This window comes from Heterodontus francisci, chromosome 24 (genome assembly GCF_036365525.1).
Source record: "Heterodontus francisci isolate sHetFra1 chromosome 24, sHetFra1.hap1, whole genome shotgun sequence".
NCBI lineage: Eukaryota > Metazoa > Chordata > Chondrichthyes > Heterodontiformes > Heterodontidae > Heterodontus > Heterodontus francisci.
In genome coordinates, this window is record NC_090394.1 from 60,378,496 (window position 1) to 60,404,839 (window position 26,344).

At 44.2% G+C, this 26,344-nt stretch overlaps 1 protein-coding gene across 1 annotated transcript in view; it reads left to right on the top strand.

Annotated features, from left to right (window-relative positions):
• fbxl16 (F-box and leucine-rich repeat protein 16) overlaps positions 1-25,850 on the top strand; it is a 171,741-nt gene extending 145,891 nt beyond the window's left edge. The window contains exons 4-6 of the mRNA XM_068056863.1: positions 19,423-19,507; positions 20,339-20,402; positions 24,382-25,850. Of these exons, the coding sequence (XP_067912964.1) occupies positions 19,423-19,507; positions 20,339-20,402; positions 24,382-24,530 (298 nt within the window). The 3' untranslated portion in view covers positions 24,531-25,850. The remainder of the gene's footprint in view (positions 1-19,422; positions 19,508-20,338; positions 20,403-24,381) is intronic.
• Positions 25,851-26,344: the final 494 nt, after the last annotated feature.

Below are 26,344 nucleotides of genomic sequence, written 5' to 3' on the forward strand. Positions count from 1 at the left end.
TGCAGAAAAGAGCCATGAGGCTGGTCCCTGGTGTCAGGGGTTTAAGATGTGAGGAAAGGTTTGAGAAACTTGTGCTTTTCAGCCTGATAGGGTGTATTTGAGAGGTAACCGTATAGAGATATATAAGATATTAAATGGTATAAAAAAGGTATATCTGGACTATTACTTTAAATTATACATGTGAATAGGACAAGGGGACATCGGTACCAAGTAATCAAAGCTAACTTTAGAACTGATATCAGGAAGTTCTTTTTCATTCAAGCAGTGATAAACACTTGGAATGCACTGCCATGCAGATTAGTGCAGGCAAAAACCATAAATGCATTTTTTTAAAAACTCAATGGGACTGGAGGCTGCTCTTGGATGGGTGAAGAATTATAGGCCAAATGATCTTCCTCATTTTGTGACATTTATATGAGTGGTATAATAGTGTGGTGCATTAACAGGTGAGAGTACATCAATGGTCATAGTGAGAAACTGCATGCTAGATCAAGCTCGTGATTTAGACTGTCCTCGGTTACTATCTACCCATTTTAATGAATTCCTTGCCTATAAAGAACAGTATGAAATATCGTGATTTAAATCCAGTGTAGGGGTATGGTGCTACCACTCATTTGGAGCAAACGGATTCTTCACTAATAATGTGATATGCAAGTGTTTAATTCAGAACATTTAGCTCTGGGAGTATCTGTGATCAACCACCATTAACCCTCTTTCTTTCTGGATGGTTTTGACTCATAAATGTCACTTCCGGTTTCCTAGATGAAACTTTGAGTAGCCAATCAACTGCACTTCTACACCCTAATTTAGTCATTGATTCTCTTGCACAAGGTGGGAGTGGAGGGTTTTCCAGTGTTATACACAAACATAACTTAATGTTCTGTACAAGCACTCTTATTAATACAGACACCTGGATAGTTTGGAATATTCCCTTCAAGCTTTGCAGATCTCAGATCAGGATTTGTATTTTATGTCCTTCAGTCTCTCCTAAATACCAGACTCATGAAGATTATAAAATGCAAAATCAGGACCTCTCAGTATGGGTACTGATGAATGGCTTATCAGGGATTATTTGAAGAACAGAGGAATTCACCCTCGTTCATCCCTCAACCAACACTGCGAAAATTGATTGTCTGATCTTTTACCTCATTGCTGCTTGTAGGACTTTACTGTGCACAAATAGGCTGCTGTGTTTCCTACTTTACAACAGACCACACATCAAAAGTTCTTCATTAGCTGCAAAGTGTTTTGGGATATCCAGAGGCACTGTATAAATGCACATCTTTCTTTCTCCATACAGTTCACTCCTTTCTTTAATATTGATATTCTCTGTGTATATTCAGCTCTTCAGGGGAAGACATTTAACAGTGAAATTAGTTAACGTTTACCTGGAGTAGTACAGGCACTCAATATTTAAATATCAACATATAATTAACATTTACCATGGCAAGATGGTATTCCTTATATGCATAGTTGATTGTATAAGTGGGTGTTATAATGAGGCACTGTGTGTTTTATATTGGATGTTGTGGTGTATCACTGAATGGTACAGTGAAGAATTGTGTTTTATCAGAGGGTATGGTAAGGAGCTGGTATGTTATGTCAGAGGGTGTATCAGAGGGTATGGAGCAGCAGTATTACTGTAAGGAGTTGGTATGTTATATCAGAGGGTGTGATTTATCAGAGAAATATAATAAATGATGGTAGTTTCTAAAAATGGATTATGATTATTGTTGTGAAATTGAATAGCAGAAAGATGCAGGTTAGGAGTTAATATATGCGTCTGGAATGAGTTCTCCTGAGTGGAGTCTGGGGAATGTTGTAGGAAACATACAGGCAGCATTTTTGGTACATTTGCCAGTTCCATTCCTCTAATGATTCTCTTTGGAGCAGGTTTGTTTCCAGGTTGCTGCTGTTTCTGCTGCTATAATTATCAGTAGCTGACCTTGAAACCAGCTCATGAACACACTTCTACTGAGAGAATTAGCCATTGTGTTCCTTGTTACTCTGATTAATTGAGTGCTCAGCGGCAGACCCTTCTGTCACATGGCTCCTGTGTGATTTATCCCAGTAGCTCTGACTGTTGTTTTTTCCTCATGTACCTTTCCATTCTGCACAGAGAACAAGATTGAAGAAGAGATGGTTTTTAGTATTGAAACTGGACTTGCTTTAGCATAGGAAATTACACCCAATTTAAGTAAAATTATGTTTTTAAGTGTGCTGTTGAAAGCAATGATAGTGCTGAAGAAACAGATGTATTAGAATTATTGATCATAAAATAATAATGTCTAATATGGCTTCATAAAATAAAGGCATGACATTAGCAAGCTAGGTTCCAAAGCAATAAGCAAATTAATATAGTAACATAAATGGGTAGAAAATTATTGATGTAGCGCCTCTTCTAGCTACCTGCACGTGGCGCTGCCTGCCCCTGTGAATCGAGTACCACTAAAACGGTGCTACACGAACAAAACTCTCCACCAAAGAATCTTGAGACTTGCCCAATACAACAAAGCCATCCTGTAAACTGCAGCTTACCAATCAATGAACAGGAGGCAACAACGGATGCGTTAACAATAAATTCAGACTTTGAACCTTGAGGAACATTTTTTGAAGATGGCAACTCAGATGTAGCCAAATCAGCTGGAGGTTGGGGGTAAATTAAGGCCCTGGAAGTACTTGGTTGTCAGCGGCTTCAAAAATTATCTGAGCCATAACTGCATGTCTGACACAAGGAATTGTAATGGTTCAGACTCACTGCTAGACTGCCTGCAGTTCCATCATGATTTTATGGTGAATCAACACTCACCTTTAAGAGAATTTGTGCTCTTTGGACACGAAGAATTGTTCCTTTCATTGAGGTATACACAACTATATCTTAACAATAACAAGGCTGCCTTCCTTAATCGCTTTATCTTTGTCATCCCCTTCTGCCAGTCTGGACTCCTTTGTATAGAATAGGCGTTCCCGACCTTATTTGCCTCTGAGACTGCCCCCACTTCCGTATTATAAAAATTCCACAGACCTCTCTGTAACAACTGAAGTACTTTTTCTGTATAAAATTTATTATACAATTAAACATTATTTATTATTTTTCCTTTACTTAATTTGAAACCAGCAACAACTCTCAATTTGAATGCTGAAACACTCAGCAGGTCAGGCAGCATCCGTGGAGAAAGAGAAAGAGTTATTGTTGCAGGTCAATGACCTTCCATCAGAACTGATAATCAATCTGAAACGTTAACTCACTTTCTCTCTCTATTTGCTGAGCATTTTCGGTTTCACATTTATAGCAGCTGCTGTATTTTGCTTTGCTTGTATACACCTGCTTTTCTGTGGCATCTTAAAAGCACAATAATACCCCCCCCCCCCTCCCTCCCCAAGAAAGGTTATACATGGTAACTTTACAGATGGAAATCAAATGAGCAATATCTGCATTGTGGGCGGAGGATAAAATTATAAAATGTTGAAAGTAAGAGGCCTGTGAATCTCATGCATTAGGAATGAGTCACTCATGTTGCTTTAAACACGTGACTTACAGATGATGCCACTGATTAAACACTACTTCATGTATTGAGAAGGGCTGCAATCCGCCTTTCTGCTTGATGATACTTGACGCCCACCGTTGCCCTGAATCCTTTCTAAGCCCTCATTCCCTGCTGCGAGTGTGGCCTACTCGCCTGTGGATCAAATTGTCAGATACAAAAAAAGGTCAGAGGCTGGCAATTCTGCAATGAGTAACTCACCTCCTGACTCCTCAAAGCGTGTTCACCATCTACAAGGCATAAGTCAGGAGTGTGATGGAATACTCTCCACTTGCCTGGATAAGTGTAGCTCCAACAACACTCACGAAGCTCGACACGATCCAGGACAAAGCAGCTCACTCCCACCACCTTAAATATTCACTCCCTCCACCACAGATGCACAGTGGCAGCAGTGTGTACCATCTACAAGATGCAATGCAGCAACTCACCAGACCTCCTTTGGTAGTACCTTCCAAATGCCTAGAAGGACAAGGACAACAGATGAATAGGCACACCATCTGCAAGTTCCCCTCCAAGCTGCACACCATCCTGACTGGGAACTATATAGTTGTTCCTTCACTGTTGCTGGGTCAAAAACCTGTAACAACCTTCGTAACAGCACTGTGGGCGTACTACATCATGGACTGCAGCAGTTCAAGAAGGTGGCTTACCACCACCTTCTCAAGAGCAATTAGGGATGGGCAACAAATGCTGGCCTTGCTAGTGACGCTCACATCCCATGAATAAAAAAAAAGTACCGGGCATCAAGGAACATGGCGTCCTCCCATCCCAAACGTAAACGTAGCACTGAACCATTTCACTCAAGCCCTGCTGAGTCCCACCTCACTTGTCTTACCTGTTCCTTCAAGGTCTGCGGTCTGGGTCCGGCACTGACAACATGCTACCACATTGTGCATGCAGGCCACATATGGGGACAAGCATCAGCGATGCTGTTGCTGCCATGTTTACCACTAGGCATGTGCAGTCAGGTTCAGGAAACAGTGTCCAAAAGAAGGCAAAAAAATTAGGTTACAATTACAGTTAGGTTTAACCAGCGGCAATGTCAGAAGTGGAGGACAAATTGCTGTTTGGTTGGTGAAAGTGGCAATATGCAAGTATGATACTGTTTTTTTGGAAGAGCCCTTGAAACCTTCTTATGGACCCCTGGAGGACTGCTGACCCCTGGTTGAGAATCTGTGGTAAGTATATTGGGGTGTGATTTATATCTCTGAACTTAACCTACCTGAGAACTCAACAGCGATGAAGTAATGAGTGAATTATGACCAGCAACAGTAATGGAATATAAATTACGGGGTTGATTTTAACACCGAGTGTGTTTCAGGTGGACAGTGTGTGAAATGCAACCATTGGCTCAAATTTCAAGCCCAGGGTATTTTAACTTATGGGTCTCATCAACATCTGACTGGTGGGCTTCCCACCCAAACATGTCAGGAACAAGAAGCCCACCCATTTTCTAAGCACAATTTCCAATGGACCTCCAGAGGCAACAAGCCTCTTAAAGGGAAATTGCATTTCCTTCTTGCAGATTGTTACAAGCAGTGATTCGGAAGCAGGTTCTCTGAGGCCTCCTTGGAGCTATTGTTGGAAGAGTTGAGGGCAAGGAGGGATATACTGCTTCTCAAAGATTGACATACACCAGGTCTGCAAACAGGTTGCCACTCTGGGAGCATTGCCTGGGTTCAACATTTTAATGATCTGACAAGAGCAACAAGGTTGAGTTCAGCTCTTTATTTCTCCATCCCTCTTAATATTGCCTACAAACAGTAACCCCCGCCTTCCCCAGCATTTTGAAAATTCCCTCTCCTGGATCACGTCCTTCACCATCCATCAAAAAGGGACATTGTACCACCAGTCCTAACACCTCTTGCTTGTTTCTCATCTGGCAGCAGTTATAGAACAAGGAACTCCAGGAGATGGCTTGCTGGAGGGTGATATCTTCTCGTAGCTCTGCTGAGGAGGACAGACATGTGGACTTCAGGGGCCCAGCTATGAAAAGAAAGCTGCTTGCTTCACACAGCAGTTACATGAGGTATTGGAAGGCCTTCAAATGAGTTTGAGTACCATGGGAGAGTCCACTTGCAACTTGTGCGGTGTCAACTTGCACATCATCACCATTCTACACTGGAGACTGTGGCCACCACCAGGGACTTTGTAGCTCAGCCTTTGGAATAGAAGTCTATGTTACTAGGTTTTGCAGCTTTGCTGGAAGCTCTAACCGCTGCCATCTAGACTCTGGGCTCCACCTTAGACAAAGTGGCACAATGGAAGTGGTGTTGCACTTTTGCAGGATGTCAGCATGTCTGCTCCCTCATCACCCCTCATCCAACAACAACGGCACAGTGGCGCAGTGGTTAGCACTGCAGCCTCACAGCTCCAGGGACCCAGGTTCAATTCTGGGTACTGCCTGTGCGGAGTTTGCAAGTTCTCCCTGTGACCGCGTGGGTTTTCGCCGGGTGCTCCGGTTTCCTCCCACCGCCAAAGACTTGCAGGTGATAGGTAAATTGGCCATTGTAAATTGCCCCTAGTGCAGGTAGGTGGTAGGGAATATGGGATTACTGTAGGATTAGTATAAATGGTCGGCACAGACTCGGTGGGCCGAAGGGCCTGTTTCAGTGCTGTATCAATAAATAAATAAACCACTATGGTACCCAAAAGCCAACTGGGCCAGACATGCCCTGGCAGCAGCTGATTTATCACTATCAGCAGCTGGGCCCTCACAATTCAAGATCCCAGAAGTTGCTGTCGTGACCATTTCAAAAGTCCCAGCATTCTTCCACCAGCATTGTGAGCCACAGCAGAGCACCTTCTAGGAGTAGTAGAATTAGTAAACTTTCTGTTAAGAAAGGAACTATATGGTGACATTTGAGTGAGAGTTGAACTCAAGGCAGTTACTGTGTTTGGCACATTTTTGTGTCTAGTGTGTTTTCATAGCAGCTTCTGAGTCTGCATCGTCGATATGTCAATCGTATAAAAGTTAGCTGAATGGTGATGCATTACTTGGCCTTGATGACCTGTTTGATGCAGCTGTGCACTCCAGACTTGGGAGATGTGGGTGATGTGGCCTGGACGAGCCTGAGGCAAAAAAGCTAAGAGCAGCAGTGATTTGACAGCCACTGGCAAAGTCTGACCACCTTGGCCAGCAGGCAGCAGGTCCTGTTGCAGGAGGCTGCCGAGATGAGTGACAGACTGCCTGGTGAAACACAGCCATCTGATGCAGTGCTCCTCAAGCAAATCAAGGGAAATGAGTCTTGACCTATACATCCTGGGCTGGATTAAAGCCTTTTGTGAACAGTCTCCCTCACCCGCTACCTTCTAACATGAATGCTCATCTGGTTGTCAGAGCAATGATGCAAAATGGCACCTCTGATAAACTGGCTTAATCAAGGGGGAAAAACCCCCGCACAGAAACAAACAATCTCCTAGCTCAAACTTTCCTTGGTAATCCACAATAGCACACAAATCAATTATTTTGAGCACCTGCACCTGAGTAGTGTCCCTTTTAAATAGTGCTTCCAATCAGTCAATTCCTGATTGGCTCCAGGGTGGGGCTTCTGTCCTATCCAGTTACTTCAGCCACCTAAGTGAAGTCAAGAGTTCAAATGGCAGCCAGCACAAAGGGCATCAATTGATTTTAACAGCCTCCTGCTCTATTCCCACCGGTCAGAGCAGGTTGAAGTCCACCCCTGTATCGATGTGCTAAATCCTGTATTCCAAAAACTATATAATAACACTTGTTTCACAGAAGTAGAAAATGGCTGCATTTATTTGACAGAGAATAATGGATTCTTGGGACTAAAGTCAAGGAGTTCAGGTGACATCATCGATTTTGACAGTGAAGCATGAATGCTTTTAAACACTCAATATCTGAATGAGATCACATCCTATAAAAATCACTTCCAAGCATTTATCTTTGCAACGCACACTGCCAATGTTCCAGGCAATGTTATTCCTTTTGGAGTCTTTTAAATATTCCCCACAGTTAGTGTTGTAGCTGACACGAAGGGCTGGATTTTACCAGCCCATCTGAGACGAGTTGGAAGGAGTGGCAATATTGTGGGTGAAAGGAGTTGGGAGGAAACACTGGTGTCTTTACGTCGCATATTACCGAAGGTGGCCGGACAGGCGGGAGGAGTTCGCGCTGGAATGCAGCGGGAAGGTAATTAAGCCTGTTGTACTATTGTTTTACCAGGATTTTCTAATTTTACGACAGGCGCACAGGAACAACAGGGCTTCAGAGCCTCGCCAGCTATAACGAGGCAGTGGATTAGCAAGAGGTCAACCACTGACCACCTCTAGGCGCTTACCCATTGTCTCTTGAGACAAGGAGGCCAAAGAAGAAGAAGAAGTGTGCACAGTAGCGTAGCTTGGCAGGGAGGGTGGAACTCTTTGGTCAGCGAAAGTAGCAATTGGCATCAGGTACAAACTTGCCTAGCTCAGCGGCGCATACTGCTTGAGTGCCCTCTTGGACTTGACACTTGTATGCACAAAGCAAGGTGGGGTTGCAGGCCGGAGAACTGAGAGCAGCTATTTGCTATGGGCCTCATTCACCCAGGCTTCAAGACCTCCAGTGAGGAGGAGCATCAGAGGGGGAGAGAGCTGCAGCTACAGGCAGCGGGGCAGCAACAACCAGAGGGACACCAGGGACATGAGGCTGGAAGGGGGCACAGATGAAGAGGGCGCAGAGGGGCACACAACCAGCCACTTGTTCGCAGAAGAGGTTACCCACCAGAAATGGGTCTACCATCAAAGGCTCAACTTCCTGCAAATGTTGGAGCAGCAGTGTAGCCGAAGACTGTCCCCCTCCAGGGAAGCTGTCACTGAGCTGTGTGCCATGATGGATGACGAACTGGGCCCTATGAGATGTGGTGGGCACCCAATGCCTGTGGTGCTGAAGGTCACTGTGGGTGCTGAATTTCTAAGCCTCAGGATTTATCCAGGGATGTTCAGGGGATATCTGTGGAACCGCCCAGTCTGTGGCTCATTGCTGCATCAAGATGGTCACCAATACCATCTTCAAGAGGGCCAGCCAATATGTGCGCTTTTGCACCGATCTGGACAGTCAGGCTGAGAGAGCAATAGGGTTCGTGGTTATCACTGGATTCCCCCAGGTGTAGGGTACACTGACTGCACGCATCTGGCCATCAAGGTTCCCACTGACCAGCCAGCAGCCTTCATCAACTGGAAGGGTTTCCACATGCTCAATGTGCAACTGGACTGCGACTATCACAAATGGATCCTTCAGGTAAAGCCTGGCTCGGGTATAAAATTAAAACCCAACCCGACCCGGGCCCAAGTCCTTTAATTTTTTTCATTCCCTTCTCTAGGGAATGTTGCTGCTGTGGTGATTTCTACTGCTCATCTGTTGCGCTGGTTGGACGACAGATCTGTTCACCTTCACCTGGTTTGATCGAGGTAGAAATTTCTTCATGCAAGTCCCAAGTAGCCAAGTGGCCTCATTTTTCTCGAGTGCACTCTAACTAGCTCTCCAGCTCTTAGCTCTGGCAATGATTTGGCCATTTTATCATAGTGACATTTGACTTTGTCACTTCACTATGATCTTGTCCCTCACACCTGTTACTACTTTGGCTTCAGTAGTTTCTAATCTGTTGGAAGAGTCATCTGGGTGCGACATGACATTAGTCGCTAGACTGGACTACTTCCCATGCCTTCAGTAAGTGTGTTTCTCCACTCTGAGATTGCCTTGTACACATCTGTGCCAGATCTAATAGATTGCTTAAGATCCTTTTGGCAATTTTCACCACTGCCTCAGCCTTTCCGTTGGACTGGGTGGAGATAATGTGCAGTGATAAATTTCCCAATTGTTCATGAAGCATTTGAATTCTTCACTCTTGAACTGAGGGCCATCGCCATTTGTCACAATGTCGGGAAAGTCATGACGACAGAAGTGTGCTTTCAGGCATTGTACAATCTCATTGGCAGTTGTTGACGCCAGCTGGTCGAACTCCCAGTAATCTGAACAGTAGTCGACTGTGCCAAAATAATTAGTTCCAATGAGAGTGAAGGTATGGTTGCTAAATTTGCTGATGACACAAAGATAGGTAGGAAAGTAGGTTGTGAAGAGGACATAAGGAGGCTACAAAGGGATATAGATAGGTCAAGTGAGTGGGCAAAAATCTGGCAGATGGAGTACAATGTAGGAAAATGTGAAGTTGTCCATTTTGGCAGGAAGAATAACAAAGAAGCAGATTATCTAAATGGTGAGAGATTGCAGAGCTCTGAGATGCAGAGGGATCTCGGTGTCCTAGTGCATGAATTGCAAAAGGTTAGTATACAGGTACAGCACGTAATTAGGAAAGCTAATCGAATGTTATTGTTTATTGTGAGGGGAATGGAATACAAAAGTAGGGAGGTTATGCTTCAGCTATACAGGGCATTGATGAGACCACATCTGCAGTACTGTGTTCAGTATTGGTCTCCTTATTTAAGGAAGGATGTAAATGCGTTGGAAGCAGCAAAGAAGGTTTACTAGACTGATACCTGGAATGGACAGGCTATCTTATGAGGAAATATTGGACAGGTTAGGCTTGTATCCACTGGAATCTAGAAGAGTAAGAGGTGACTTGATTGAAAGATTTAATATCCTGAGGGGTCTTGACAGGGTGGATGTGGAAAGGATATTTCCCCTTGTGGGAAAATCTAGAACCAAGGGTCAGTGTTTAAAAATGAGGGGTTGCCCATTTAAGACAGAGATGAGGAGAATTTTTTTCTCTCAGAGGGTCGTGAGTCTTTGGAACTCTCTTCCTCAAAAGGTGGTGGAAGCAGAGTCTTTGAATATGTTTAAGGCAGAGGTAGATAGATTCTTGATAAGCAAGGAGGTAAAAGGTTATCGGGGCTAGGTGGTAATGTGGAGAAATCAGTTCAGCCCCAGCACTGATCCCTGTGGCACACCTGTCATTACACCTTGCCAACCAGAAAATGACCCATTTATGCCTACTCTCTGTTTCCTGTTAGCTAGCCAATCTTCTATCCATGCCAATTTGTTATCCCCGACAACATGAGCTTTTTTTTTGCAATAACCTTTGATGTGGCACCTTATCAAATGCCTTCTGGAAATCTAAGTACACTGGTTCCCCTTCATCCACAGCACATGTAACTCCCTCAAAAAACTCCAATAAATTGGTTAAACATGATTTCCCTTTAACAAAACCATGTTGACTCGGCCTGATTACCTTCAATTTTTCTAAATGCCCTGCTATAAGGTCTTTAATAATAGCTGCTAAGGTTTTCCTTAAGACAGATATTAAGCTAACTGGCCTGTAGTTTCCTGCTTTCTGTCTCCCTCCCTTTTTGAACAAAGGAGTTATATTTGCTATTTTCCAATCTAATGGAACCTTCCCTTAATCTAGGGAACTTTGGAAAATTAAAACTAACCCATCAACTATCTCACTAGCCACTTCTTTTAACACCCTAGAATGAAATCCATCAGGACCCAGGGACTTATCAGCCCGCAGCTCCAACAATTTGCTCAGTACCACTTCCCTGGTGATTGTAATTTTCTTGCGTTCCTCCCGCCCCTCTATTTCCTGACTTACAGCTAATTCTGGGATGTTACTTGTATCCTGCAGAGTGAAGACCAATTGAATCTGTTCAATTCATCTGCCATCTTCTTATTATCCATCATTAATTCCCCAGACTCACTTTCTATAGGACCAAAATTCACTTTAACTCTTTTCCTTTTTAAATATCTATAGAAACTCTTTAGTATCTGTCTTTATATTTCTAGCTAGCTTTCTCTCGCACTCTAATTTTACCTTCCTTATCAATCTTTTAGTCAATCTTTGCTGTTTTTTATATTCTGTCCAATCTTCTGACCTGCCACCCACCTTTGCTCAATTATATGCTTTTTCTTTAAGTTTGATACTATCTTTAACTGTTTTGATAATCACAGATGACAGGTCCCCTGCTTGAAATTTTTCTTTCTCATTGGAATGTGTCTATTCTGTGTATTCTGAAATATCCCCTTAAATATCTGCCACTGCATCTCTGTTGACTATCCCTTTACCTGATTTGCCAGTTCACTTTAGCTAGCTCTGCTTTCATGCCCTCATAATTGCCCTTATTTAAGTTTAAAATACTGGTCTTGGACCCACTCTTCTTTCCCTCAAACTGAATGTAAAATTCAATCATATTATGATTGCTGCTACCTAGGGGCACCTTAACTATGAGATCATTAATTAATCCTATCTCATTGCACAATACCAGGTCTAGTATAGCCTGCTCTCTGGTTGGCTCCAGAATATACTGTTCCAAAAAATTATCCCGAAAACATTCTATGTACTCCTGATCTAGGCTACCTCTGCCCATCTGATTTTTCCAGTCTATATGTAGGTTAAAATCCCCTATGATTATCGCCGTACCTTTCTGACAGGCTGCCATTATTTCTTCCTTTATACCCCGTCCTACAGTGTGGATGCTTTGAAGTGGCTTCTGATCAGACTCTACCATCACTTTCTCTCTCCCCAACAGGTACTGGTTGAAATGTTCACAAGCAAAGACAATAGCCGGACACCCTTTCTCGATCTGTGCATAAAGTAGTTGAGATTGTGTTAACACTCTGGTTGCAAATGCAACTGGTTGTCCTTGCTGCATGAGAGTGGCTCCAAGTCCTGTTTCATTGGCATTACACTGCAGGGTGACTTCCTCATTGACGTCATAGTATCTCTGCACTGGCATTGTCGTTGTCGTCACTAGTTATTTAATGTTAGTGAAAGCTGCGTCTTGTTCTTTGCCTCAATACAACTGAACATCCTTTACAGTGAGCTTGCGTAGAGGTTCACACTCTGACGACAGAGTGCAAGGCCCGGGTTCAGTTCTGGGTCCTGCCTGTGCGGAGTTTGCAAGTTCTCCCTGTGACCGCGTGGGTTTCCACCGGGTGATCCGGTTTCCTCCCACAGCCAAAGATTTGCTGGTTGATAGGTAAATTGGCCATTATAAATTGCCCCTAGTGTAGGTAGGTGGTAGGAGAATGGTGGGAATGTGGTAGGGAATATGGGATTAATGTAGGATTAGTATAAATGGGTGGTTGTTGGTCGGCACAGACTCGGTGGGCCGAAGGGCCTGTTTCAGTGCTGTATCTCTCCATGACTCTCTCTATGACTATGACCTTGACCAGGTAGTTCACAAATCCAAAAAATTGTTGAACTGCCTTCACATCTGTTGGTTGCTGCATCTCTGCTAAGCTCGCACCTTATTGGGATCAGGGTGAAGTCCTTTAGCTATCAGTAGACGCCCTATGTACCTGACTTCAGTCACCTTCAGCTACAACTTTTTCTTCTTCAGCTGCAGGTTTATCTGGTGAGCTCTCTCTAGAGGTCTCACTCATAACGATTATGGTCTGTGAGGGTATCTTCCATCGTATCCCCACATCCATAGACCAGATGATCATCCATGATCACTTCCACTCTTGGTGACCATCTCATGCTGTCTGCGTTGGTACTCTTCCGAGCTGTAGAAATGCCAAATGGCATGTGCAACCATCTGTACGTCCCAAATGGCATTCAAAAAGTAATCAGAAAGCTGCTACTTTCATCCTACTTCACTTGCCAGTATCCATCCTTAGCATCCAGGGTAGTAAAGGCCTTTGCCTTGACAATTTGAGGCAGAATCTCTTGAATGGTTGGTGTAGGGTAGTGTGATCTCTTCAAAGCTTTATTGAGGTCCTTTGGATCTAAACACACTCTCAATTTTCCAAATTTTTTCACTGCTGTATGCTATTAATCTAGTCTATAAGAGTTGTCACTTTCTTGATTACTTCCATTAGTTGGAACTCTCCTCGGACGAGGTTGAGTTGGCCTCACACTTTCATTTACTTTGAGATGATATTCACGAGGAAGGCATGCAAGATCTGTGAAAACATCTTTGTAATCTGTCAGGATTTGTTCAGCAGTCAATGGTTTGGCATCATGCAAAACACTGCAAATCTCTTCTGGTACGTGCAAGGTTACCAGTCCAAACTTTTGACTTGTTTCAGCCGAGATGAGTGGAGTTTGCTTAGTGTCCACTATCTGGAACTGAAGTTCTTCTTTCTTCCCATTGCATTGGACTTTGTTGGTCCTCTTGGGTGAACATCATTCCATCATACAGCCTCAACTTTCCCTTTGATGGCTTCATATTCGGGTTTTGGAATTTCACGCAAGTCTGCGAAGCTCATGATGTTGCATGTAGAACCAATGTCTATCTCACACCTCACATCAGCTTGACGCTCTGCTTCTGCTGTCATCATTCAAACAGTCACAAACCACTTTCTACCTCGATACTTGATGGCACCAACATGTTCCAGGGTGTAGAGTGATTTGTCAGAATTATTGCCTGACATTTCTCCATCCACCATCTTTACAGGCTTGCTTTTCTTATTTCTAGCAAAACATTTGCATGCCAAGTAGTTCCTATTCTTGCAGTTAGAGCATTGCATTCCCCATGCTGGACATGCGTTCATTTCCTCCGCAGTATTTACATCCAGTACTCTGGCCTTGATCTTTCTGCAGGCTCTTCTGAAAGTTGCCCTTCCTTTTCATCATTGACTTGTGCTTAGAAGACTTGGACTGCCTCTCAGCATAGTGCACAGCCTTGTCGGTTCTCCCATCAATACTCTTCAGCTGTTGATTAGCAACCTCAGAGCTTCTGCACAGGTCAATAGCTTTCTTGAGAGTAAGCTTCGCTTCACTCAGCAGATGTGCTCTCACAGCATGATCATTTGTTCCAATCTCTGATGAGATCATCCTTCAGTTGCCCAAACTCTCAAGACTCAGCTCGACATCTCAGTGCAGTCACATACTGATCAATATCCTCCCTCTCTTCCTGAGCTCTAGTGTTAAACACATAGCGTTCATAAATGACATTAGCAGAGGGTTCAAAGTGGGTCTTTAAGGCCTCCAATATCTCACAAGTCTTGCTTTTCTTCTCCTTCGTGAGATCTAGGGTGCAATACAGCTTCTAACACTCCTTCTCCATCAATGACAACAGAGTTGCTCCTCTTACTTGTTTGGGTTTCTTGTCCAACTCTGTGACAATCTAATAATTCTGCCATCAAGACTGGAAGAATTGCCAATTCCGTCTTCAATCTCTCTTCATGTCCACAGGAGCAGGGACTGGAAAATCAGAAGCCACAATGACTTACCCAGCTGTCGATGCCATGTGCAAGTTGCAGACAGGAGTTGTTTTAATCTCTGATGTTTTGCCCATCTGCTGTCTGTCTTATGGCTATCAAAATCCTCTCAAAACCCAGCAACTCAATTCTGACACTATGTTCTATGTGGTGCATAAAATGGCTACTGCCAAAAAGCCTTTATTTGCATATCATGAAAACAGAGGTTGTTGTGCTTGATTCCTTGGTGATTGATTGCTCTGTGCTGTGTTTGTAAGACTGCTCACTATGCTGTCAGTCAACCCTGAGGGGGTGTGGTTCCAAAAGTGAAACTAAGACAGATCCAGGGCAGCCATTTGAATAAAGCCTACACACACAAATCGTGAGTCTAGTTTCTACATGCTTGTGGTAGGTGGTACGAAACATAACAGAGGTTACATGTGTACAGCAAGGCAAAATATACAGAAGTATTTATCCAAACAATGCGCTAAAGAGGCTTGCGATGTGCTAATACAGACATGTTTCAGATGATCCTTAACAGATCCATTCAATCCAATAAAGCGACAGCCTTCTGCAGCCATGTTACCGTTTCCTTGTTTGCCCTATCATTTCTCTGCACCCATAAATATAGTAGACAGCAGCATGGGAAAGATTTGACCTCACTTGGCGTGGTCTTTCCCATCACAACATTTGCGGGAGCCAGAGAACGCTTGAAGGCCCAGCAATCTGTAAAAAATCAATGGATTGCTCCTGTGTTGCACCACTCCAGACTTAATTTCAAACAGAAATATAGCAACTTCACACGCATTAACAGAAAAACCCTGTGAATCCTAGGTATAGCTAAGTGGTCTTTTTAATTTGCTTATGGGTGCTCCTATGTGGTCCTTTCCTGCGCTGTCAGCTGAGGTGGAGGCAGGCTGCTGACCTTTTCACTCCGTGGCTTTCGATGACATTAGCGGTTGTCCTCTGGTAGCCTGAGGCCTGGAGGGCCCCGGTATACGAAGGGCCTCCTGCATAGGCACAGGAACCGCCTCTATCATCATGACCTCATGAGGCACTGGTCTCACCGACAGAGGGACAAGAACCTGCTACCCATACCAGGAGTGCCCTGAGAGGAGCCCCCAGATACTGCAGGCAGCCACACCTCTACCCTTTCAGGGCATATTTGGCCCTCCCTGCTCACCTGAGGAGTTTGTGGACCTGCTCGTAACTCCAGCCTCTCCCCTCTCACCCAGCCATTGCTCCACAGAGCTCGTTGAGGTGTCACTAGCACGAAGGTCTGCATTCATCACTGGGTGGTATGCTGCATGTGGCTCTCCATGAGGATGCCATGCGCACACATGGTTGCATATGGCCTCCTCCATCATCCATGCATGGGTGTGCAAAGCCTCTGGAAGCTCTGTCAGATGTTCACACACCTCACACTGCAAGTCCAGTATGTGCCACCTTGTTGATGTCTCAAGAGCCATGTCATCAGCCTGAAGCTCAGCATCACCGTGCCTACCCACAGTCATAGAGAGATACAGCACTGAAACAGTCCCTTCGGCCCACCGAGTCTGTGCCAACCAACAACCACCCATTTATACTAATCCTACATTAACCCCATATTCCCTACCACATATTCACCTTCCCTCAATTCTCCTACCACCTATCTACACTAGGGAGAATTTACAATGGCCAATTTACCTAGCAACCTGCCAGTCTTTGGCTGTGGGAGGAAACCAGAGCATCCGGCGGAAACCCACGCGGTCACAGGGAGAAATTGCAAACTCCGCACAGGCAGTACCCAGAACTGAACCCAGGTTGCTGGAGCTGTGAGGCTGCAGTGCTAGCCACTACGCTAGCTGACACAGCCTCAGTCAGTTCCTCAGATGTCTGTAATGTGCTCACCAGGTTGTGATCCCATAGCTATTCACGCACGACTACCCACTGACGTGACAGTATCTGCACTGGTGCAGGGTGTGGGGGAATGATGTGACGGTGCACCCTCTGAGGACTCCTCCTCCTATTCAGAGGTCAACGGCTGTCCCCCGGTCACTGCAGCTGCCTGCTCTTGTCATTGACCTGCGAGATAGAGATTAGAGGGTGATGCGCCCATCATCAAGTCCATCAGACTCCTAGTCTGGAGCTTCATGTGACCAGTGGTGGACACATGATTACTATGCTTGCCAGAGATCTCTTGTGCACATCCATTAGGACACTCACTCTCTTGGGGCTCCACTCCTGTCTCACTATCAGCTATGGACCGGCTTGCCTCCAGGCCTCTGAGTTCCAGCGCCTCTTCCTCCATTGACATTAGGATAGTGAGGTATGAGACGCTGCCACGTCTTGGCTTTCTCTTGCGTTTTGCACTCTCCTCCTGCAAGTACATAAATTTCCATTGTTCGTCGCCCATCAAAGACACACACAACACCTTTGCTGGTGCAAGCCTAACTGTCCATCATGGCTCCACGGGGATGCCTCCTGCATGTGACCACTCAGTGGTGGCAGTGTAAGCATCAACCTTGACTGACAAGCTTCTGACAGCCAATGCTGCTGCCTGGACATTGCCAGCAACTGCATGGGGATGCCCTTTCCACCAATTTCACATTCATCCTTAGTCACATATAAGGCCGTCAGGTTAACGTTGTGTGCTACACTCATCTTGTTGGAATGCATGAGATCATTAACCCTCTTAAGGCACTGTAACCATGTGCCTGGTTCATCCCCACAGCTGCTGACCTCCTCGGCGATCTCCATCCAGCCTTGATTTGTCTGCCAGCCAGTCTCCTTCTCCCATTCCAGGGGAACAGGACCTCCTTCCTGTTGTAGTACACTTTTAAGTGGGTGGTTACATTTTTAGTACACCTTGCTGCACAGGAAATGATGCAACATACCATGTGACTGAGTCTCATTCTCAGTCTGCTGCTGATCACCAAACAGACCAGACATGTACAGATGTTCTCTTGCAATGTAATGTCATGCTGCTACCCTCAATAAAGGAACCCACTGTTTGAGTGTTAACTGACCCTTGATGTGTGGTTACTGTCTTGATGTCCAAAGTCTTAGTAAGCACAAGGAAAAGGAAACAAAACATCCCCTTACCCAAGCAACCTGGAGGAGCACCTGCAGGAAGGCATCAGTAAACCGTGGGATCGTCTTTCCGCCATCTCAGAATGTGCCTCTATTTCCAGGGCTCCCTCTCTGCTCTCTCTGGGGCTGCTGCCATTTAACTTCCTGCTGGCTGCCCTTTAATTATGGCACCAGCGCTGTTTGCAGCGTAACTTCATGTCGCCCATGCCACCACAGTGGATGGCTTTCCTACCTGTCAGCAGTTAATTGACCAGATGCAAAGCAGTTCCGAAGTTTAGCCCAACCCCTGCCCGCACAGCAAAGGCAGCCACTTCCGGTGCTGACGTCAAGACCTTGGGCCTTCTGACAAAATTCCAGCCTGAGCATCAGTCTGCTTCTTGTAACTAATATATTATGACATTTACTCCAAAAGATTAGAGATTGCAATATAAGTCTGTTGAGTAACAATTCTCATTATAGGGCAATGAGAATTGTATGTTTAAAGTGGAATAATGAACGTCTGAAAAATACATTAGGTTCCCTACAACGATGTAGTGAATTGCAATTATGAAGTTCAAGTGGTCTATGAATTTCAGTAAAATCTTGAAATTAATCAACAGCTTTTGTGTCTCTCCCAGATTATTATTGTTTCTGGTGTACAGTGAATAACATATATTACATTTTTAAGAGTTTCCTTAATTTGTTTCCTTAAATGATGAAAATGCTGAGTACAGGCTATGAGATTGTCAGATCAATCGACATTGTGGGAATCCTAGACCTGAGATTTTTCAATCATCAGTTAGCCACGAATGGAGGTGCCGTTCATGTATAAATAGGTATGTTACAGTTGATGCTGTTACTTCCAGTTTACAGACTTCAGTTCCCCACCTTTGGAGAATGAGGTAATGAGATCTTGTGGGATGGCAGGAGATTGTGATCTTGTGCTTTACACTCAAGCCAAATGCAGGAATGTTGCTGGGTTGGAAGTTGTGCAGTGTGAATGAAGGACTGTTAAAGTTGATTATGGTGTTCAACCTGAAGTCTAATATAGCCTGGGATTGGTAATATGGCAGTTTAACAACAATTACTATCACTACTACTATTAAAAATATGACTACTACCATTACCAATGTTACTACTACCTCTACTACCAGTACTGCAGCTACTATTATTTGCATTGATATAGCACCTTTAATTTAGAAAATCACCCCAAGGCACTTCACAGAGGCATTCAAGATTTTCACTGAATGTTACTGCATTGGTTTTTAGATGGAAGGGCTCCTTGATTTTATTTCAATTGTGCATAGGTAATCCGGTGACAGGGTCCATACAGAACAGTTCGACACTGTCTAGAATATTAATATCTTAGAACCATTTAACCTTTCTTGCCACATTTTAGTTATTCTATTTTATTGCAGTAACATGCTAATGGAATGCTTGGTGTGCAATTTTGCCAGGCTTACTGATTGTTTTTAATCATCACTTGATTGATATAAAAATCTTGCACTTTCTCCTGAGCAGAACCAAGTTGAGTTCTATAGTACTAGTCTCAGTATTTCTGAATATTGAAAACCACTCAACTCAACTTGAGTAATGATCTCATTTGACAGTGGTTAGTTGTTAATCACACTTAACTATTGTTGGTTGTTAAGCTCACTTGAAGAGTCCTACTATATTTATTCCCCTCACTCTTTCTAATCATTCTACATGTCATTGACATAGGTGTGTACGGATCACTGACACTGGACTTGGCTATCTCTCCACAATGTCTTCCCTACGCAGTCTGTACCTGAGATGGTGTTGCCAAGTGAGTATTACAATATTCACATATTCAAGTAAAAATACTGAAGTTATTTCCAAGACACACTGATAACTAAAAGAAAAACCAAAGAAACAGTCAAGTCAATCTGCCTGCTGTAGTAACAATGAGTACTATCAGAATTAATATGGAAGCATCACGCTCGGTGACATCATCAATACATAGTGCTTACAGCAACAGATTAGTGCAAATATATAGTGTGGTGCTGTTGGCAGTGTGCTCAGTACTGCTATTAGCATAGATGGATGATAATATTAATAGAGGTACAACATTGAGAGACACAGTATTAATACAGATAGTTTACAAATTGGTAGATATAATATTAAACAAAATGCACAATGGCAGAGTCAATACAAGCACAGGATTCTCAGTAAATTAACATGTGCTTAGTACATTTGCCTTGTAAACAGTGTTGGGGAAAGGCAAGCAGTGCAGGTAATGAAAAAAAGTTGTACAATTGTTGTTCCATGAATAAAGGCTGCTTCTAAACATTTGGATTTAGATGAAGATCCAAGCACTCATGCCAAATATCCTACTTACTGCAAACCTGCAGGAGAGTTGATGGATTGGACACCATCTTTACTATCAGCAGTCATGTTGCTATAGCACCAGTTGGGATCTATGGTTTGTTGTCTGTTTTCTTGCTGAAAGCCATACAATAAGTCAGTGAGGGCACCTCTCTCTAAATGAGCTTATTGACATTACCTGCACCTTCCTTGAGTTACCATACAGTTACCCTATACCAATAGAAGCCAATGCAATTCATATCTATGAAATAATATCTAGGTTAATAACTTATTCATATCCCTCTTTCCACAGGTACAAGATTTTGGTTTACAACATCTCTTTGGAATGAGGAGTTTACGATTACTTTCATTAGCAGGTGACTGGAATGTTTAATAAAACTGGAATTAATTTCTGGAATTAGTATGTGCAAGGGACTTTTCCTCATTTCCATTCAAGTGACCTATTTCATATTCAAAAATACAAGGATATTTGAACTCTCCACTTGAGGGATAACAGCAAGTGAAAATAAATTGCCAGGTTACATATAACATGTGGTTGATGCAGAGCACACCTCCCTCTCCTTCCACAATGTAACTATAACTTATAAAAGCACAACTTGCTGCACCAGTGTGATATTTATGTTGTGGGAGGGGGAGGTGATTTTCCCAGGAGGTGGGATAATTTTGTGGGGGAAGGGGGCTCCTGACAGGCAGCAAACCCAAATGTCGACGCCAGTGTGATGCCATCGATTTTAAAGTGTTAGGCTTCATTAACACATGCTTGATGAGCTGGGTGGGTGGCTGGCTGGTCACAATGGCATAAGGTCATGCTGCCCACCTAACCTGCATAATTTCTGGCGGAAGGCCTGGACCATTCACGTTTAAATGGTGAAGGCACCTCTTCAAGGGAAGTTGTATTTGTTTACTTTTAAAACTTTGACAGCTTTGAATTGTGAATTTGTTGGAGCATTTGAATAGCAGGCAAGGAGGGGAAAGGTAGTTCTCAGATTTTCTGGCATCTCCCAGAAGAAGTTATTGTCCGAGATGAGGACCAGGAGGGTCTCACAACATGGGAAGAAAGTGCCCAACAATTTGATGAAGCATGATAGAAGTCACAGATCAGGTCCACTGCAGGGAGATCAGTCCACAGACCTAGATACTGTTCTGCAAGAGATTTAATGACTTCACAAGTGCAGCAAAGGTGAGTATAACCATTCCTTCTCACATCTCTTGTACCTACTCGCAGTCACTGTCCTCCAGCATTCAGAGCAGTGACCACTCCTGCACCCCATCCCTCAAAACGAATACAAGTCACCTCCTTTCATACTCACTGCCAACATAAACTCACCTTTTCCAGGAGGTGGGATCATTGTTGTCTCCACTGCTTCCACTCACCTGCTCTCAATTGCACAAACTGCAACACCTCTCATGACTCATTCCTCAGTTCATATTCAATCTTCTTACTTCCCAATCCAAACTTTCCCATTCTCCTAGCATCTATCTTAATCGCCATCTCAGCTTATGCATTCCACGCAGAAGCCACACACATGTGCACTTGCCTTCTAGGTATCCATTCATAAAGCTTTCCTTCTCCTTCTGCAGGAGAAGACAGCACACAACAGAAGGCAAAGAGATATGAGCAGTTTAGGAACACCTGTCATTGTGGCCCTCACCCAGATGGAGCAGGAGGCAATGGAAATCTGTGGCACAACAAGAGCTGACAGCTTTGGAGATGGTGAGGCTGGCAACTCCTCTGAGCAGGGTAAGTGCTTAATACCTGAATCTCTTTATGAACTGCAAGCAACTGCACTTCCAAACAACTGTAAAAGATGCACCAGCATGGTCAAGATTTGCATATGTGAATATCCAGCATCTCAAAACCATCCTAACTCTTGTCCTTCTCTTCTTTCCTCTAGGTTCCTTTCATCAACAAGGACCCGATCAGCAACCTGATGAAGGGAAGACCTCAGAGGGCAACATCCCTTTTGAGGAATCACCTTCATGCACTACATCCAGGCCCTCCCAGGCACCAGCACAGAGTTTGGCACCCCTGGGGATGGGTGGGTTGGGAAGCAGAGATAGTGGGCCATATTTTCACAATGGGGTAGGGAACCTGATGCCTGGATTATTTCCGGGACCTGACCCCACGCCTCAACTGCGTCACTCACGTAATGCTATTTTGAAATGTAAATGCCCTAAAGCTGCGGTTGCTGATAACACAACTACTAGATGGTGCACTGCTGGCACGTGTGCAAATGGAGCCTCATCGACTGAAACGTCACTGTCTGTGACATCTCAGGCAGCTGTCAGTAATAAAGATGGCGCTGCTCAATTTGGAACAAAAAAGTGAATTGAACCCAAACCCGCTCACCCCTCAATGGCCGCAATTTCCGCCTCCATCCCCCCCAACAGTACCCCACTCCCTCCCGCGATCACCGTCTCAATCGCCGCCTCTCTTCACCTCTCCCTCTCGTTCCCGACTGCTCGCTGCTCCATCCCACCATTCTCTCTTGCTCGCCGCTCGTTACCCGCCTCGCACTTGTCCCATCCCCTTTCCACTTCTCCTCCTCCCCCCTTACCACTCGTTGCGTGGTACGTCTTACGCACGGATGTGATGACGTTGGTGCGCGCATACTGGCAAGCTGGCAAGTGTTTCGATGAACTCATGACGTCGGCGATCACTCTGCGCATGCTCTGCATTGTCAAAAGACATTTCGATGCCCTAATTGGGCAAGAGGTGAGCTCGGTGTCCAATTAGCGGCGATGAGCGTCTCCAGGAGGTGGGAGCTGGGTGCAGAGCATGAGCAGCAAAGGCAGATAGCAGCCATGACGGGGCCTGCCACAGCCTTGCTGCAGAGAGCAGGCAGCTCCTTAAACGGCCAGCAGCATATAAGAATAAGATGGTGTTCAAACGTTCAAAACTGAGGTAATGCGCATGATCAGGTGCAAGATCCCCGAGGGCCCATAATTTTCAACCTCAAAAAAAGAGTTTCCCTTTGCTCCGCTATGAACCTGACAGTTGTGCACTAACGTTCACTAGACTGCCCAGGTTCGCCGGAATACCAGCTGAAAATTGCACTCCTGGCCTCCCTGTCCCCTTAACAACCTCCTCAAAGAGCTTAATCGGCTTTTAATTGGAGGCGAGCAGGTTTCCCGCTGCCTCCGCCTTGCCTTCACTTTAAAAATTAGAGCCTTTCCCGGAGGTGTCGGGATCCAGAGATGCCCTCCAGGACCACGATTTTAACATCGTCTCTGCATCTGTCCCAACCCCACCAGTGTTTGAAAATCCAGCCCAGTGAGTTAGAGGGGCTTGCACCTGTTGAAATGCACTGCACAAGTAAGCAGGAACAACTACTGAATTGTGGGGTGCTCCAGGTTCAGTGCACACTGAATGAAGCCAGTGACAGAACCACATGGAATGGTCTACTGTCCTCATTTGTTTATCATCGGCGAACTGCAGTCACCAATCATGACCCCAGAGGCAGCTAGTGGGTCCCTGGAAGAATGAAGATCAGCCAGCTCAGACTCTGGCCTGGGCAGTAAGTCGATTCCAGAAATGGCAGTAGGATGAGGTGGGGCAGCGATTGGGAGAGAGCAAGTAGTGTTTGGCAGCGACCCGCAAAATTAATGTAGAACCGGAGGAGCACACCTGTGCCTCCTGTATCCAAAATAAAGCAAGTATAAAGAATTGAAACTTACGTTTAAGTTCCAGTGGTCCCTATAAAGGCCGCTGGTTTGTCAGGAATATAGACTGCAGCATCCAAACAGTCACTGACACACTTTGTAAAGGGGGCTTGAGACAGGTGTTAGGTACCTGAATTGCATATGCAAAGGGCCTAACAGCTGGTTCAGCCATAAGCCCTGGATGCGATACAGGAATCTTTACCCAAATGGTGGGCAGTGCATCTATGGTGCAAAAGGTGTGTGTGCACGCTGCCCGCCATGTTGGATGATTGTGCCGGTTTTATGCTTAAAAAACAGGCGCGGCGCCATCAAATTTCAGGGCCTTGCTGTCTAGCCTCAAGCATGAAGAATGGCCAATTAATTGAAGTATCAGAGGACTTCATATAACCATGGTATTGTATCCCAATATGAGTCACCGCCTTCAGAAAGGGTGACCATAAAAAGAGAATAGAAAAAAAAGAATAATGCATGTATATAAATAGTTACTTAATGAGGCCATTTAAAGCTAGCCTACATAACTCGCAAGAAAGAGATAGTGACTGGATTATGCTGTCCTCGTTTTTGAGATTAACAGTTTCATCTCCAGCACCAATCCTGTCGAGTATTTCTCATGTAAGTGGCAAGTTTGCTTTTTTAAAAATTTGGTGATAATGATGTTCTTTTGTCTCCTAGGTTGCCCATTGCTGACCACCGCTGGCCTCTCAGGCTTGATTCAGCTGCAAGATTTGGAGGAGCTGGAACTAACCAACTGCCCTGGTGCTACACCTGAGCTCTTCAAATATTACTCCCAGCACCTGCCCCGCTGTATGGTGATTGAGTAAGAACAGCAGGGATTGGCTGTTTACACAGAATTACCACCTCCAGCCAAACCCAGCACTGATTACCAATCAGAGTAAAGCTTGGAGATGAATGTGCATCGGCTCAATGATAGGAAAATGTTTTAACGGTGTCAGGAATGAGAAAGAAACTGTGAATATAAACAAACTGAGATTCTTTTTGCTTTGGTGTGCACCAGAGTCATCCCATTCTCTGTCTGAATGTATGAATTCCACAATCATTCCTGCTCATCACACTGCTCTTTTTAATAAATGTGGAGTGGTTGTGACCAGGCTTGTTCTGAGCATGTGCAGCGTTTGCAGGTAGCTGCTGTCACATGCTGCTGCCGTAACTCTTGTGTTTCAGTGCTGGATCTCTGTAATGTGTCTTAACGTCTGTGTAGAATTCCGTTTGCTGAAATGTTTCCCTCTGCGGATGTGAGGTTGTATTTCTCTTATTTGAAATGAGTTGTGGTGATCATTCCTTGTACCAGGGATGGATGTTAAACATCTCTTCCGGAAGCCGTTGTCAACTGATTCTATTAACTCTTTCGGACTAACAATGGAGACCTGTCTCCACCAGCCTGCATATTGGCAGATATTTCTCTTTTAAATTGGTATTTTCCTTTTCAGTTTCTAATGTTGGCTGGTTCATGCTGGAATCTGTAAGAGGAACAAAGTGGGGGAACTGAGATTAAGGTTTAGATGATCGAGTGCAACACGTGACATTTTTCAGTGCAGGTTGAAGGACATATGGGGAAAAGTCAATATCAGCCATGGTCCATTTCATTCCTGAAGACTTCAGGGATGGGCTGAGCGGGACTGTTTTGATATCTGCAGGAGTATGTTTTCATAGAGACCAAAAGAAGCCCACTCTAGTTGTGAGCCTCCTGTGACAGCAGGATGCCTTTGAGACTTTCTTACTGTATATATTTTTCTGTCTGTTTGGATACTCTTTAAAAAAAAAGTTATAGCTAAGCTATATTTGCTAAGTGTTTTCCTGTGCTGTTGCCCACTGGCTCGCCTGTGATTTTATATAATGCGTTGCTTTAAATGAAAAGGTAGAAGAAGAGATGAGACAAAGGTGAAGAGGAAGGCGTGCACTCCATCTGTAAAAACACCAAGCTCCTCCACCAACCCCCACTCCTCCCTCCCACAGTACAATGACATTTTACAAAGAAATTCAAAGCAGAAGCAGAAATATTATTTCTAACATTGCTTTCAGCTGGATTGTGATGCCTTTGTTGTGTACAGTGTGATGCTTCCATGCTGCAGTATCCTTTCGGAAAGTCAGTCCACTGTCAGTACAAATATTCTTAAAATAAATATTCCAAACAAAATACCTAGGCCTTGCTAACATTATTGAAAGTTCTATTTAGCTTCATTGCAAAACAAATACATCAAAAGCCATTTCAAACCAAATCACTGTGGTGGTCTACCACCAGTCTAAATGCAAATGCTTGCTTGCTAAATCCCAATTGCTTGCTAAATCAGTGCCGTTTAAGTGTTGTTCATGGCTGCAAAGGTGGTATTGTCCTAATGGCCCATTCTGCCTAACTAAACAAATGATTACTCATTCTGTGTTCAGCTACAGGCGTTGCATTAATTTTTTCTTTGAATTTATTTTAACTCTTACTCTGATGCTATTATAAAAGAACTATATAGTATTTTAAGGCTTCATTTGGATTTTTCACATTTGTATATTGATTGACTAGCTCAGCAGATAGTATCAGTCAAGATGAGGCACACTGATTGTCATCAATCTGAATTGCAGAGACCAGACAGGGGGGGCGGAGAAACTGTGTTGGTGAGGTAAAAGT